At 56.1% G+C, this 15,204-nt stretch overlaps 7 protein-coding genes across 7 annotated transcripts; 3 read left to right on the top strand and 4 right to left on the bottom strand.

Annotated features, from left to right (window-relative positions):
• Window positions 1–423: 423 nt before the first annotated feature.
• On the bottom strand, window positions 424–1,512 carry WHR41_01206 (uncharacterized protein; the record flags this gene model as incomplete). Its single annotated transcript, XM_069369812.1, has 1 exon — window positions 424–1,512. The coding sequence occupies one exon, from the start codon at window positions 1,510–1,512 to the stop codon at window positions 424–426; it is 1,089 nt and encodes a 362-aa protein (XP_069233250.1).
• A 1,368-nt stretch (window positions 1,513–2,880) lies between these two features.
• On the bottom strand, window positions 2,881–4,235 carry WHR41_01205 (uncharacterized protein; the record flags this gene model as incomplete). Its single annotated transcript, XM_069369811.1, has 1 exon — window positions 2,881–4,235. The coding sequence occupies one exon, from the start codon at window positions 4,233–4,235 to the stop codon at window positions 3,330–3,332; it is 906 nt and encodes a 301-aa protein (XP_069233199.1). The 3' UTR covers window positions 2,881–3,329.
• A 597-nt stretch (window positions 4,236–4,832) lies between these two features.
• On the top strand, window positions 4,833–6,122 carry WHR41_01204 (uncharacterized protein). The gene is made up of 2 exons (XM_069369810.1): window positions 4,833–5,096; window positions 5,150–6,122. Exons 1-2 carry the CDS (start codon window positions 4,975–4,977, stop codon window positions 5,907–5,909), a joined length of 882 nt encoding a protein of 293 aa, XP_069233251.1. The 5' UTR covers window positions 4,833–4,974; the 3' UTR covers window positions 5,910–6,122.
• Window positions 5,936–7,069, bottom strand: WHR41_01203 (uncharacterized protein; the record flags this gene model as incomplete). The annotated part of the gene is made up of 1 exon (XM_069369809.1): window positions 5,936–7,069. One exon carries the CDS (start codon window positions 7,067–7,069, stop codon window positions 5,936–5,938), a length of 1,134 nt encoding a protein of 377 aa, XP_069233194.1.
• A 1,123-nt stretch (window positions 7,070–8,192) lies between these two features.
• WHR41_01202 (uncharacterized protein) lies at window positions 8,193–9,482 on the top strand (the record flags this gene model as incomplete). Its single annotated transcript, XM_069369808.1, has 2 exons — window positions 8,193–8,353; window positions 8,406–9,482. The coding sequence occupies 2 exons, from the start codon at window positions 8,193–8,195 to the stop codon at window positions 9,430–9,432; spliced, it is 1,188 nt and encodes a 395-aa protein (XP_069233195.1). The 3' UTR covers window positions 9,433–9,482.
• Window positions 9,483–10,028: 546 nt separating this feature from the next.
• Window positions 10,029–10,868, top strand: WHR41_01201 (uncharacterized protein; the record flags this gene model as incomplete). Its single annotated transcript, XM_069369807.1, has 3 exons — window positions 10,029–10,206; window positions 10,269–10,489; window positions 10,554–10,868. The coding sequence occupies 3 exons, from the start codon at window positions 10,029–10,031 to the stop codon at window positions 10,866–10,868; spliced, it is 714 nt and encodes a 237-aa protein (XP_069233196.1).
• Window positions 10,869–11,104: 236 nt separating this feature from the next.
• WHR41_01200 (uncharacterized protein) lies at window positions 11,105–15,175 on the bottom strand (the record flags this gene model as incomplete). Its single annotated transcript, XM_069369806.1, has 4 exons — window positions 14,867–15,175; window positions 14,494–14,685; window positions 13,798–14,227; window positions 11,105–13,745 (listed from the first exon to the last, which is right to left on the bottom strand). Exons 3-4 carry the CDS (start codon window positions 13,968–13,970, stop codon window positions 11,105–11,107), a joined length of 2,814 nt encoding a protein of 937 aa, XP_069233197.1. The 5' UTR covers window positions 13,971–14,227; window positions 14,494–14,685; window positions 14,867–15,175.
• Window positions 15,176–15,204: the final 29 nt, after the last annotated feature.

The following is a 15,204-nucleotide window of genomic DNA, read 5'->3' as shown; positions in this document are numbered from 1 at the left end:
GGTCACCAGGCGCAAGACGCACATTCCGCCTCGCTCTCACATGCCGTGTTGCGACAGATCCGTCTCGTCGGAACTGCATTCCTGGCACCGGTAACCGAATCGCTGCTCCGGTGAGTGGTACACAGAGATTCGGTGCGCGGTGACACCGTGAGCCTTACTTTTGCTTGATTCTGGATTCGACGACGCGCATGCCCTCTTGCGCCGTCGATAGGAGGACGGTAGGTACTGTGTGGCACGAATGTTTTCGGGCAGGCGAACGCACTGCGCGCAGCTCAACTGCAGGCCACGACTTCAATTTATCTGCTCCGTGTGATGCGCTAATGTTTTCACCAAATAAAGCAAATGCAGCTATTTATCCAAACTACGTCCCGAGCACGCGGTATCGCCATACCATACTCCCACCCGTTCTCGCCGCAGCCATCCCTAGCGGCAGACCGCATAACCGAGCACGACCGCGACGAGAGCCAGACTCCAGCGCCGGAACGCCGCGTTCGCGCCTGCCGCCGCCGACGACTCGGATTCCTCGGTGAGCACTCTATTGGGGACGCTCCTCCTGCCCACGGGGCTCGCCACCCCGTTAGCCGAGTCCACGGCCTCGATCGCCGGCCCGACGTTGAAGAAGTCCACCAGCACGAACGTCGGCTGCACGCCGTACTCCCGCGTGCAGCGCCCGAGGTGCAGGCCGAGGTTGCCCGTCGCGTTGCCCGGCGCGTTCGTCGTCGTCAGGTTCCCGACGTCCGGCGACTGGATGCCAAACGCCTGGTCCTGGTACAGGAAGTGGTTCATCAGCGCCATCCGCCCGGACGACACAGCCTCGCTCGCACTCCCGCTAACACTCGCCGGCCTGTCCGGCGCGCACGAGAAATCCGAAAACTGCGAGTTCTCAAAGCTGTTCTCGAACACGTAGTCGAACTCGTTGAGCAAATACGCCGCGCCGGTGTTATCCTCCAGCGACGCGACGAAGCTCACCAGCCTCTTGCCGCTCCCAACCATCTCCCCCAGCGTCGGCCACTCCCCTCCTCCCTGCGCCCCGCCCTGCTGCGGCTGGTACGCATACCCCTCCACCCCCGCCGCCGCATACTCGCCCCTCAAATCCGCCGCCGTCGCCCCGTCCGAATTCACCAACAGCACCGTCACCACCTCGTCCGGATTCCCGTCCAGAAACCCCTTCACCTCCCCCAGCCAGTCGCTCAACGTCCCCGCGTCCAGCAGGTCGCAGCTGCTGTGGCACAGGCGCCACGTCCCGTCGGCCGACGAGTGCACCTGCGCGCTCAGCAGCCGCACGCCGGCTTCGAGCTGCACGGTGCTGTTGTAGAATTGGTTGCCGGACGTGCTGAAGGAGGTCGAGCCGTCGCGGACGAACGGGCTGTCGTGCGCGCCCAGGTGGGTCAGGCTGTTGTAGGGCGTTGAGCAGAGGGAGGGGGCATTGTTGCAGGCGCGTTGTTGCGCTAGGGCTGTGAGGGGGAGGATGGGGAGGAGGAGGAGGGATTGGAGTGTTGTTGGTAATTGCATCTTGCGTGCTGTGATGTGTGATGTGCTGTGCTGTGAGGTCTGCGCCCCCCTGTGTCTGTGCGGAGAGGGTTCTGCAGTCGTCTACTGTATCGTTTTATCGTCGTCGGGTTGTTATCCAAAGTGAGGGCGGCCGTGAGAAATGCGAGAGTCGAGCAGGATCGCGGCCGTCATGCAATTGTGGCGCGGGGTTGCGTCGCGTGGCGATTCGACTCGGTTCGGGTTGATCTGGTGAAGCTAGGAGATGGCCGTATCGGAGAATATGCACAAGCGCTACTGTAGCGATTTCTGGCTCGAAAACGCAAGAAAATGCGGCAAGTACGTATGAAACAGATTTCGGTAAAAATCGAGCGGTAGATGCAATAAGATAGGGAAGGATCTATAGACCGTGTATACAGAGAAAGAGCGTGTACCTAGTTCGCCCATCCTATTTTCGAAAGACGCTCTCCAGCAAGCGGGCGCAGCAGCCCAGCGACTGCTGCGCCCTCCAGCGCTTCGTGTCGCTCGCCCCGGCCTCAGAGCGTCGTCAGCGACCCCAGCCCTGTGTGTTTCGGCGTGGCGACGCCAAGCGCTAAAGTACGCGGCTCGAATCTCGCGTGAGAGAGAGGGAGAGAGAAAGAGCAGGCGTAGCGTTCGGGCAGCACAGCTCTCATGGCACTTCGGACTCTTCGTGAAGTCAGGATACACAAATCATCTCATCAGGCGTCCGCTCTAAGGTAGGTAATTAGTCGGGAGGAAAGAAGCGTACCGGCTCGTAACCGGGTACGAGTCTTTCTGCCACCGCGCGATTGTTCAACGGCCGCTACAGCATGCGCGGCACGACATCCTGATGCAACGGATCGCGAGCAATTGACTTCAGCACTAAACGGCGACCGACCTGACCGACTGCCAACGTCCTCGAGTAGTAGTCCGGCAGAACGCGCGGTTTCGCCCTTCTAGCGCAGACGCGACGATTGCGATAGATTGCCGGCCATGTTCGCTCCACCTTTCTCACGAGACATGACAGGACGAGCCCTAAGGAACGGCCACTGACTCAGCCGCCGCGCGCCGTCTCAGGCCGGGGGGCCATTCGCGCGCGGGACGAAGGAGCTCGTTCCGTGGAGGCTTCGTCTCTGCTTGCCCTTTTTTTTTTTTATCCTGCGGTGTCCTTTTTCTGGCTACGGGGCTGGAGATGGCGATCCGAACCCTACGTCTGTGTGCGCCTTCTACATCTGTACATACGTGAAGAAGTGGGCCGGGAGTTGCGTGCGTGCCGCGGCGGGCGGCTGGGCGCGTGGACCTGTCTGTCCGTTTCGGTCGGTCGGTCGTGTGTCTTCGAACGCCGCAGCGCGCATGACATGAGGGTGCTCTTGCGGCCATGCCGCGTTCCTTCAAGTCTTGGGCCTTGTGGGCGTGGCGCTTGCCTTGTTCGGCCACGTCTTCTTTTCTCAACAGCCGTTTGACGGCCACGGCTCCGATTCGATTGCCGGGCGGCAGGCGGGTCTGGCGCTCGCGAGTGCAGGATCCGTCGTGCAGTGCCGGCGTTGATGCGGAGAGCTGGCGAGACGAAGGATGGGGATGGCGTCTGTTGGCTGGACCGCGTCACTACTAACCACCGCATGTGCAGGCCGCTTGGACGAACAGGGGAGGCGCAGGGGTGAGAGAACGTCGCGAGGATCATGTATTTGAGATTTCGTCTGGGACGTCGGACTGTACGGTCACACGTGCACGATCTGCGTGGCTTGCGTCTGGTGGATCTGCGTGTCTCATCGAGAGTAGTTGGCTCCTCCTCCGGCTCCTCTCAGCGCTTGGGCGGCAGTGGCTAGACGGTGGATTCTTGCTCAATGCTGATACATGCTACAGGACGCTATCGCGCAGCGCTCCTTGGCCGCCGCCGCACCAGCAGATTCTTCGGGCAGCAGCGCTGGGCCTGCTTCGAGAAAGTCGCGCGGCACAGCTAGCTCGAGCGGTTCCTTAGGCGCTGTGGCTATTGATGCTGCAGAAACCGTCGAAGTGCCGCCGCTACACCGGCTGATGAACCGCACCGCGCGCGCAAAGCTTTCCCTATCGACGGGCGCGCAGTGGCCGCCGGCATGCACGATGACTTCGGTGCGATTGCTGCCAGAAAGCCGCGCGAGCACCGCGTCGCGCTCCTCGTGCTCGACCATCGGATCCAACGCCCCAACGAAATGGCAGAACGGAGTGTCGATGCTGGGGCCGCTGTACAGCCAGTCGTAGCAGCTCGCGCGGCCGACGCGGCCGGCATAGGCGATCACGAACTTCAGCGGTGGGTGTCGGAGGTCTACGAACGACTCGGGGAACGCCATGATGTTAGACGACGCTTGTGAGGCACGCTCGTACGCCTCCCTCCGTTCCCGTCCCTGCAGCAGCGAGGCCAGCACCGCAGCCAGAACGGTCCCCTGCGAGAAGGCGACGACGCCGTCGAAGGGCCCGTCGCGCTGCAGTATTTCGGCCAGCTCGACCAGGCTCTCGTGCAGGCCGGCAGGAGGATGCTGACTGCCGCGAAGGTGGAACCAGGCTCGCAGGTTGAGGTCTTGGAGGTCTCCATTGATGTTGCGAATGGGTTCGTGGCCGGGGATGTCGCTCGTTTGTAGTGGGACTGGGCCATTGGGGTACGTGAAATCTACAGTTGGGAACGCGCTGCGTAGGGTTTCTTCTAGGCTTCTGAGCTTGCGCTGGAATGTGTCGCCATTCTGTGCGTAGCCATGGAGCATTAGGATTCTCATCTTGAAGTTTGTGAGGTCTGATATTTGTCCAATTGCCGCTCATGGCAACATAGGCTGGTTTCCAACAGCCATCTACTTACTTTCGAGGCCGCAGTGTCTCAATATAGTTCTCCTGGTAGGTGTTGTCTTTGTGCTCGGTCCAACGTATTGTTCGATCGGCGCGCGTGTGCAACAAAGAAAATTGTTGGAATTCGACTTCCCAGTCGTCGAAACTTCATACTTACAATGCAAATCACACAGCTATACTTTAACAAGGCAAATGATTCTGGAACTAATGTAGCAATGTACAAGTATTTACCGGAGGGCACGCGTAGACGAGCTGGAGTTGTCGTGTCTATATTGGTTTAGCTCTCGATACAACGTAAGCTCATAGCATCCTGTAGAATACTCATCTGACAAACATCCTGCAATCTTCACTCCATCGACGAAAAGATGTGCACCTTTGCGTTAGAAGAAATGTTGTAGTCTGATCAAGGTGGTGGGCAAGGATCTAACCGAGGATCTACCCGAGATATCGATCTGTCAAAGGAAGCACTGACCATCGTGATGTCAATAGTTTTGGCGATCGGCGTGCGCTCAAACACGAAGGAGTTCCAGATCATTGCGTTTCTCTCTCACCCCCTCGCTCCTACAACACTTGCCTCTCACGTTTCGTCAAACTCAAAGATCGCCATTGCACCCGCATACATTCTGTACGAAAGCTAGTGATTAAATCAAGAGAAATTCAAGCCTAGAAATCATGGCTACAGCGGCAGCAGCTTCCGCTAAGAGAAAGATTGTGGTTTGCGGTGGAAATGGCTTTTTGGGTAGCAGAATATGCAAGGCAGCAGTCGCTCGTGACTGGGATGTGACATCCATCAGGTAGGGAATACCAAGTTCCTAGGAGGACTCAAGCAATGGCTGATATACCGCAGCCGCTCCGGCGAGCCCAACTGGCCATCCGTATCATCCGAACAAACAGCTCCAGCATGGTCGCAGAAGGTCAATTGGAAGAGCGCGAACATTCTCCACCCAGAAACATACAAGGATTCACTACAGGGCGCGGATGCCGTTGTGCACTCCATGGGCATTCTGCTCGAAGCGGATTACAAAGGTGTTGTTTCTGGCAAGGAGTCGCCGATCTCTGGCCTGCAGCGTGCATTCTCGGCCAACAAGAAGGGAGCGAACACAAATCCTATGGAGGCCGATAGGATCGAGCCTGGGGAGAGCGACGGCCAAATCACGTATGAGCTTATGAACCGGGACTCTGCTATCATCCTCGCCAACAGTGCCGCCGCTGCGAATGTGGGCAGCTTCGGATACATCTCTGCAGCAGCTGGCGCGCCTATTTTGCCCAAGAGATACATCACGACCAAAAGGGAAGCCGAGAGCACAATCGCGTCGAAGTTCCCCAAGATGCGCTCGTTCTTCGTCAGGCCCGGCTTTTTGTACGATAGCAGCAGGGGCTTTACGATCCCCATGGCCGCACTCACCTACGGCGGCTTCATCGCGAACAGCTTGACCGGAGGTAACTTGACTTGGCTGATGGGCGCCGGAGGCAGCAAGCCGCTCAAGGCGGATCTGGTCGCCGAGTCCGTCATTGAGGGTCTCTCAGACGATACAATCAAGGGTCCCGTCGAGACCCAAGAGATTGAGATGTTGGCAAACAGAGCATGGAGAAGGGGCATGCTTTAGGACGGTGCCTTGACCAATTGCGCGTTTCAGCGGGCTGTGTATGACATATTGTAAATAGGACCCCACGGAGGCTCTTCTTTTCTTTCCAACACCGCTATAATATCGTCACGAAATCCTCTCATCCATTCATGACGGCCACGGGTAGGCTCCCATCCCAAGCCCCTAGCAACACTTGCCACTGTCCGGGAATTGCAGCACAACCCGAGTTCAATCTCTGCCAGATCGCCTCCAACCAAGTCAGCGTACGCCTTGAAAGCTTTGGCTCCTTCTTCCAAAGTCAAGCTCTGCAAGTGATAGTCAGGTATCACGCCCTCAATGAAACATTCTTGCCCGACCCTCCGCCCCACCTCTTCCCAATTATGTCGGCCATTACTCGCAAACATAATGCCTTTCTTCCCCTGCGGCAGATTGGCCCCGTGAGTTTTGATGATGTCCACCACCACGATCTCATACAGAGACACCAAGTCTCTCACGTGCACATGATCCAGCTCGCCTTTACCCTCTCCAACCACCACCCCCTTGCCATACTGCAACGCAGCTTCCACATAAACGGGAATCTGGACACTGATGCGATTGTGCAGCCCCGTTCCAACGCCAAAGACCAGCGGCGGCATGATGACGAGCGTCTTCACGCCCAGCCTCAGGCCCTCATCGATGACACCAAGCTCCGTCGTCCTCTGGAGATAGGGCCGCAACGCCTCGCGCATGCGCTCGTACGCGTATATATCGTCTCTGGCATCGTCGAACTCCTGATCCTCCACGTAAGCACCCGTCACCGGCTGGTCGCCCAGATTCGAAGCCCCCGACAGCTGGACCATGTACACGGCGCGCCCGGTCTGCGCTTTGCGCTGGGCGAGGCCGCGGAGGAGCGCTTGGGCGGACGCGGCGTGGAAGCCGGGGGTCATGTTGAGCACTATGTCGTGCTCGGCGGCGATGCTGGTCGTCGCTTCGATGTCGTCTAGGCCTTGGTAGACGACTGGGTTGGTGCGGTCGCCCCAGGCTTTGCGATAATCGTCCGCCCGGGAATTACCGCGTAAGAGGAGAGTGAGGCAGCTATTGACGAGGGCGGGATTCTGGGAGCTGAGGAGCTGGTTGACGACCGTGCCGCCGATGAAGCCGGTGGCTCCTGTTACTAAGATGCTTGGTTGTTGGGAGTCCATAGCTAAAGCGCTGTTGCGAGGGCTGTTGGTGTCACGTCTCTTGATATCTGTTCTACTCGTTGAGCAAGCAAGAGGGTGAGAATGGCACGCATACGCTGATGTCTTTGGTGTTGCGCTGTTGCCTTGGTCGATCATATGCGGGAGTTCTCTAGGCGGAGATTCAGCTAAACTCCTGCTTAAATCCTTCTTCCAACATGTCGTCCAATCGGATGGACTAGTACCTGTTGACCTCTGGATACTCTTTGACGAGAGTGGTCGATCCTCAATTATCAGCGTTAAATCATCGACGACCCTTGTGCAGCACTAATTGCACCCAGTACGTCTACCGCGTGATTTACCAACACTTCTTACTAGTTGCTGGCTGCTGGCTGCTCATAGCTCCAGCACAAAAGAACACCAAGTGCCAGCATCTAGCTGGACTTTTCGTAGTCATTATTGTTCGATGCATGCCTAACAAACTGCCGGTCTGTCCTGAATCCCATCGGCAAATGCGTTTCTGACAGGGTGACGGCTTCGAGTGTGGGAAGGTTGAGGCCAAGGAGGCAACGAACGTTTTGAACCACACAGCAGAGTGACGGAGAAACGCACGATCAAGGTCGCCTAGTCGTAGATGGGAAGAAAGACGTTCGATCGGACCACCTTGTTGTGTCGGAATAAAAGTTGCTTTGCCGCCCTCCTCGCGTTACTACAATGAGAGCATTTCGGCGACTGAGGATCGTGCTGTTCTCAAAAGAAAGAAGAAATACCGACTAATCTGTCGCAGCCGGACGGCCGTTTCATTGACCATACCGTTGCTTCAACACCTTGCAAGGACCTATTTATGCGCAAACAGAATATCGGCGCAGTCTGAACATTCTCTGGATTTGGCTCGGAATCATTCTTGAGTATCCAGTCTCATTCAAGCCCAGACGCTGTTGATTTATCTGTATTTTGAGAACCGCAAGCCGACATACCGTCACCACCGTTCAAACGCCGACAACCCTACCGACCCTTTCTAATCACCTGCATGTTTCTTGTTGCACTCATTGTTCGCCATCTTTTTATCTTCATTTTTCTCTGTTTCCATACAGGATTATATCTTCGGATATCTCTAGCTCTTCTCCAGCGCACTTACAAAGTCATAATGCCACACTCCGATAAAGACACTGAGATGCTGGATCCAATCACGGTTTCGGACGTGAAGGACATCGCGAAAAAGCGCCTTGATCCGGCGGTATGGGACTACTACACAACCGGCGCTGATGAGGAGCAATCTGTCAATCGAAATGAGCTCATATTCAAGAAGTACGCTCGTCTTTTAAGTCTCCTCTCCAATTGTCCGGACTAACATTTCCAGACTCTTGTTCCGACCACAAGTCCTTCGCGATGTAACATCCATTGATACCAGCACAACCATTCTTGGAAAACACTACGACATCCCGATTGCAATTGCACCAAGTGCATATCAGAAGCTGGCCGGCGGCAACGGCGAGACCGACGTCGCTCGCGCCGCATATGCTCTTGGTACCAACATCACTCTCTCCTCCAACGCTACCACTTCCCTCGAAGACGTCGCCACCGCGCTACCTGAGAGAGACGAGCACTACCCGAAACCATGGTTCCAGCTCTACTTTCTTCACTCGCGCAATTTGACAGCAGACCTCATCAGCCGCGCGGAAAGCTCAGGCTACGAGGCCCTGGTCTTGACCGTTGACACTGTGGTATTGGGAAATCGAATCCACGAACGGAAGAAGCCCTTGCAACTACCGAAGGGCATGGCTATGTCCAACTCGAAGTCTCGCAGTGCCGGTGGTGTTTCGAAAGCAGCTCTGCTACTCGAAGCCAAGACCGCCGCCGACTTCAAGCGGATATACGACGAGCATCGCGACACCATGGTAGACATGGGCTTGACCTGGGACGAGGTGATCCCTTGGCTACGCTCTCAGACTAAGATGAAGATCATCTTGAAGGGTATAATGACGGAGGAGGATGCCAAGCGTGCTGTTGAGGCTGGAGTCGATGCGATCATTGTGTCAAATCACGGCGGACGTCAGCTCGACGGCGTACCTTCAACGTTGGAGGCGTTGCCTGAAATTGCCGACGCGGTACGAGGGAAGATCCCGGTGATCTTTGACGGCGGTATCAATCGAGGTAGCGATGTTTTCAAGGCGCTGGCGTTGGGCGCAGACTTGTGCTTGATTGGAAGGACTGCATTATGGGGACTGGCATGGGATGGTCAGAAGGGCGTCGAAGGCGTGTTAAATATTCTCGAGCGGGAGTTCTCAAGAACGATGGCCCTGATGGGTGTTGCGAGGATCCGAGATATATCAAGGAGCATGCTCGGTCGTGCGAAGAAGACTGGGTTTGGAGTAGCGAAGCTCTAGACGATAGAATGTACAAATGCTTACAATGCTGATTCAGAAGCTTATGCCAACTTTGCCTGTCTTATTTGAAATTGGTCGCAGTCTAGCCAGTAAGGGTTGTTGATGTGCTCCGTTCCTAAAGCATTAGCGCCACCAGCCGCTCCGTCTTAATCTACTGTCCCGCAATATTGGACCACATCTGCCTCTCGCCCTCTTGCCTGACAGATCTGCAATGATGGCCAATCAATATTAAGAAATGAAAGGCACGAATGAGGGCTTGGTGGGCTTAATGAACACATCCCGTCAGTCAAGTTTCTTTCGCTGTTCACTTGACCTTCCAAGTGTGTTGAGTTAGAACGGCTGTGGCTGCTTCGGGATCCCTGGCGAGCATCTTAGTTGCACGTATCTGGTCAGGAGAAAGAGTCTAGTGGCGTCAACATGCCGTGTCCGCCTTTGAAACGGAGGGCTTGGTTTTGACGCGTCAAAATCTTCAATTACTAGTAGCATGACAGCAATATCTCCTGAGTATACTATCTCCTCTAACTACCGCGAGATTCAGTGCTGCTTCACTCCCCTTTCATCGACAGGCAACCGGTTGCATGGTTAAGTCTGGCAGTATGCTGCTCGAACTCTTCCCTCTAGCAATTTTATTAGTTGGCACCGCCATCGCCCAAAGCCCGGCCTACGGGCAATGCGGCGGACAAGGCTGGAGCGGCTCGACAAGCTGCGTCTCCGGCTACACCTGCAAGGCCCAAAGCCAGTGGTACTCGCAGTGCCTTCCCGGTAGCGGTAGTGGTAAGTCCCAACGAATTCAATCCGACTCTCCAACCCTGAACTAACGCCTACATGTCTCTCAGGCGGAAACAACCCAACCACGACCTCGACCAAACCAGCCTCCTCAAGCCCAACCAACGGCGGCAGCGGCAGTAACGGCAAATCCTACACCGCGTCCTTCACGCAATACGGCTCCACCGACACCTGGGGCAGCGGCAACTGCCAAACCAAAACGACCGCCTGCGGCTTCTACACGCAAGGCTACAACGCCGCCGTATCGCAGAACGTCTTCGGCGTCGGACCCGTAAGCCCCTCCCCCAAACCCCCAAACACATTCATCCCACCAACACCACTAACACCAACCCCAGGGTGCCGGCGCCGGCCCCGGCTGCGGAACGTGCTGGAAGCTCACGATCCAAACCGACAGCTCCGGGCGCCGCGTCAGCAACGCGGGCAACAGCATCGTGGTGATGGTGACGAACCTGTGTCCTGCGCAGGGCAACCCGCTGTGCGCGCAGTCGGGGCTGTCTGGGACGAACCAGTACGGCGCGAATGTCAATTTCGATTTGTGCATTGACTCGAGGGCGAATAGCGCGTTGTTTGGGAGCTCGGGGGTGGGGTTGGGTGTGGGGAGTGCGGTGCAGGTGGACTGTTCGCAGTGGAGTGGGAGTGTCGTGAGGTGAGGTAATGGTGAGGGGTTTGGTAATGGTTTGATAGCTACTTAGCAGCATCGTTCGCCTAGGCGATCGCTGTGTTCGCTACCTAGTTAGGGGTGAGTCCGTTTTCTCGAGGCCAGCATGTGGCTGGCCCAAACAACATTCATTTGGATGTCACTTATCGCATTTTCTCCCTTCCATGCAATATGCAATTCTCCGCTTGCTCTCTCTTACTCCCATGAGTTTCTTCAATCACTTAAACCTTAGTAACCTTCCTCATCCGTCTCCACGCCACTTCTGAACCCACCACTTCCAACACTCTCGAACCCAGCATCGGTTTCCTCTTCAACCGAAGACGAGAGTCCCCCTTCATATCCAGGCTCTTCCTCATCCAGGCCCGCACTCTGGCGCAGCGCGCGACTAGTGGACTTCAAAGCTCCACGCATGTCGTCGAGCATACGGTCAAGCTCGGCGGCCAGAGTGGCGACAGAGGCGTCCTCGTCCAGCGCAGCCGGGTTTGGAGGAACAACGTTCGGGAATTCGAGGGTATTTTCCGGTCCGCGAGGGCTACCAAAGGAGTCGCCGTTGGCCGTGTCGCGCGTGCGTGAAACAGACAGAGGCGGGAGCGAGATGCCGCCGGAGCCGCCGCCCATGTGGTCGTGGCCAGCCATTGGGAAACCTGGCTCGTCGGTCTGGGGAACATGAAAGTTGCCGTACGCCGGGCTGCCTTCCAAGGTGAAGTCCTGGCTGAAGTCAGGCCAGTCCATCTGACCGTTCAGCGATGCCGAGTTTGGCATTGCGACCTGCAGCTGTGATCGTGGCTTTAGCTGCGGGTTTCTCGGACTATCGTCGTAGTCGTATGCGAAAACGTCCTCGGCTGCCGCTGGTACCTGAATACTGCGCTCGAGCTCCGAAGCGGACGAAGACAGACTGCTGCCGCGAGCATGCATGGGCACGTTACGCAAGCTGCTTCGGTTGCTGTCCGTGGGCCCGCCATCCGACTGCCATTGCTTATGGGAGGAGAAGCGGTTGCGGTCCGCATCTGACTGTTCTGGGGTTTCTTCTAGATCGAACGGATCTCCCGATGTCATCTCCGTACCCGCCGAACCGCTCGCAGAGCTTGCTGTTGAGGGACGAGGAGGCAGATCCTGCGGATCCGAGAATGCCATGTCGAGATCGATCATAGAGCTCATAGAATCGCGCGACATGTCAGCTGGCGTTGGTGCGACAGCCGCGGACGGTTGGTTGTTGTGGAGGTAGTCTCCAAACTGACCAAGCGGTACAGTTGCAGTGTGCTTCAGCTGCGGCCTGAATCCGGGGGCAACACTGCCTTCGTTTCCTAGAGGAGGTAGATTCATGACAGCATCGACCTCGTCATGCTCGTTGGCCTGCGCGTTAGAAAACGTCCAATCCATAGTGGCGCGCTTGGGTGCCGTAGCAGCGGTGGCGACGCTGGGAAATTTCCAATCTTTTGTAGCACGCTTATCACCCGCATCGGCACTGTTTTGACCGTATTGGTAGTCGTCGTGCTCTTCTTCTTCTTCATCATCGTCAAGGTAGCCACCCTTTTTGGCCTTGACCGTGGGAAGGTCTTCGAAGTCAAAGTTGAAATTGGGGCCCGTACTGTATCCAGTATCGTCGTCCAGGTCGATCATTACAGTGCTTTCGCGCATAGCATTACCTTCGACCATGTTTCTCAACGGCAAGTCAGAGGCTGGCGGTGAGCTCTGCGACTCTGGAGGAGGCGCGTGCATTGCATATGGCGCAGAACCAGTGTTGAACAAGCGATCAAGCGACATCTCGCCGCGCGTTGCACTCTTCTCCTTGTGTTCCTTCTGAATTTGCTCAAGCACGGTCAGGTTCTTGGTTTCCAACGGCGGTAAACCACCACCAAGGCTGTCTAGACCGTTCAAGATCATGTGACTATAACGTTTTCCGAACTCCTGATTGAAGCTGGCCGACGTACTGAAGTTCCAGTCATCAACATCGTTGGCCGACTCGTCTTCATCCTCGCCTGGGCCAACGGGTGCAGCAGCTCCGCCCGGGTTGAAGAGCGACGTACGCTGTCCGCCTTTGAATTCCCACATGGTATAGCGCTCAATCATCGCGACCAGACTCTTCGTCGGATGCGTGCGTTCTGTGTCCGCAATGTAGGGGTGCTGCAAAATCTGTTCTGCTGTGGGCCGAGCCTTCGGGTCGTTGTTCAGGCAGAATGCGACAAAGTCGCGCAGCCCATCAGAGTATTCGTCGCCTTGCAAGCGAGGAGCGTTCTCGAGCACAGAACTGAGCATGTGCATCTGGATATTTGCATTCGGAACCAGTCCTGTTGCCATTTCGTACACAGTACAGCCATATGACCAGACGTCGACTTCTGTCCCATAACCTTGCGAGACCGACGCTGCGTCGACATGCATCTCGCGTGGCATGTACCAAGGTGTACCGACGATGGTTGTGCGCTTGGAAGCGCCATCGTCCATGACTCCGACGATGCCGAAATCGCCGAGCTGTATCTGCCCTTCCTCCGTGACATACACGTTTGTGCACTTGATGTCACGGTGAATGACGCCGATATCATGTACACACTTCATCGCAACGGCGAGCTCGCGTGCGATGGGGATGATGAAGCGCTCTTCGAGTTTCGGCGTTGGATTTGCGCGCATCAGCGTGCGAACGCTACCGCCGGTACAATAGTCGCTGATAATCCAGAGTTGAGAATGGAGGTCAAAAGCCTCGTGAATCAAATTGACATTCCGCGCGCCGCTGTCTTTCAGCTGCTGTAGGATGCCAACTTCCTTGCGAAAGTCTTTCACAGTCTCGTCGCGATCGCGCGGGTCGGCGCTGAAATCCATGTCGTCGATGTTGACGATCTTGACAGCGACCAGTGTTGATGTAGCCTTATCGAGACTGCAAAAAGGTCAGCGAGAGTCTACAATCTGAATTGAGGCAATTTGCTCACCATTTGTAAACTCGGCCAAATGAACCTTTGCCGATGAGCTCCAAAAACTGATACGGTGGCACCGTCGAACCCTTCTTTTCAGCATTGCGCACAATGATCTGATACATGTCTTTCGCATCCTGGATTTGCTTTCTGCGGTCTGGCCCGCCAGGCACAAGCATAGAAGTATCCATGGCTGGGGTGGATTGCACCGGCTCTTCCGGCACGGTTGGCAATGGCTTGTCGAAGTCAGGCAAAGGATCAGGGGACCAAGGTGTGTTCGTCCAGTGCGGTTGTGTGGGCGAATGGACAGCGTCCCAGAAGTTAACGAGCTTGTTTGTCGTGGGCTTAGCAAGAATATCCGCCCGTTTGGGCTTGGGTTTCTCGTCTTCTTTCGCTTTTCGCCTCCAGCGGAAGGGGGACTCCGATGCTCCTTTCTTGCGTCGAAACCCTAGTTACGTTTAGTCAATTTGTCCTCCTCAAACGCAGGCTTTGGCAGCTCTATAGGCCATGCGAATGGCGCAAATGATCGAGAAATGCGCGCAAACTAGAACAGAAGCCGCTGAAGATGTGACCACAATTGACTCGCACCTAGAGCAGCGCAACAAAAGCGTGAGAGGGGAGCGACAGAAGTATCATAGAAGAGTGCTGACACTGCGCTCGATAGCCCGAGAGTGAAGTGTGAAACGCAGGAATCACAAGGCACTAAACACTCACTCTCAGCGATTGAGCTGAAGCTGCTCTTGCGTTCGGGCGCAGAGTTCTGTGCGGTTGGTGTGGTGAGCGGTTGTGGACTGATTGTGTCGCTGTACTGCGGACTACTAATGCCGGTATTCGTGTGGTAAGAGGTGGAGGATGATGAACGCTTGGGCTCAGGGCGAGTTTCTTCACTTGACGATCCACGCGACACTGCGATTATGGTCAGCGCCAAACACTGTGAGTCAAAGCGGAAGCAGATTGATCATGCCCATTCTTCTGAGTTTTTCCATCGTCGAGGCTGGCGGTATGCGGATAGTAGGGGGTGGTTGAGGGTGGGTACGGGGTGGTGATGGTGGTGAGGAAGTGAGGCAAAAAGTGAGGTGAAGCTTACCTGGCGTACCTTATCCTGCGCTCAAGGAGCCGCGCACTGAGTTCCTCGACCTAGTTCGGCATGTCGAGTATCGAAGACGAAGTGTTGACCGCCACGCGAAAGCATCTCCTTTGCTTCATTCGCCCCCTCCACGCCAGCCAGTCGTATCTCGCCCAGAACTCCAGGTAGGCGGTCAATACCAGATATCCTAGGCATCCATTGGGCCCTTTCGAAAAAGATTGAATGATCTAACGGCGGGGGTTATCGTGTTTTGCGGTGGTTGTATGTCGGTCCGCTGAAGTCGTCGAATCTCCAATTGCCTGCGGCTTCCACCCAAGTCCAACGCCCGTTAGCCCGTC

This window comes from Cladosporium halotolerans (genome assembly GCF_011745625.1).
Source record: "Cladosporium halotolerans strain TM138-S3 chromosome Unknown Sca3, whole genome shotgun sequence".
Lineage (NCBI taxonomy): Eukaryota > Fungi > Ascomycota > Dothideomycetes > Cladosporiales > Cladosporiaceae > Cladosporium > Cladosporium halotolerans.
Note: the sequence above shows the minus strand (reverse complement) of the source record. Positions and strands in the feature narration are given on the sequence as shown.

What these genes read in the sequence shown, in the direction of transcription:
- WHR41_01204 (XM_069369810.1), top strand. Translation starts at nt 4,975, where the DNA reads ATGGCTACAGCGGCAGCAGCTTCCGCTAAGAGAAAGATTGTGGTTTGC. An exon ending in TGGGATGTGACATCCATCAG is followed by an intron (nt 5,097 to 5,149) that starts GTAGGGAATACC and finishes GATATACCGCAG; the next exon opens with CCGCTCCGGCGAGCCCAACT.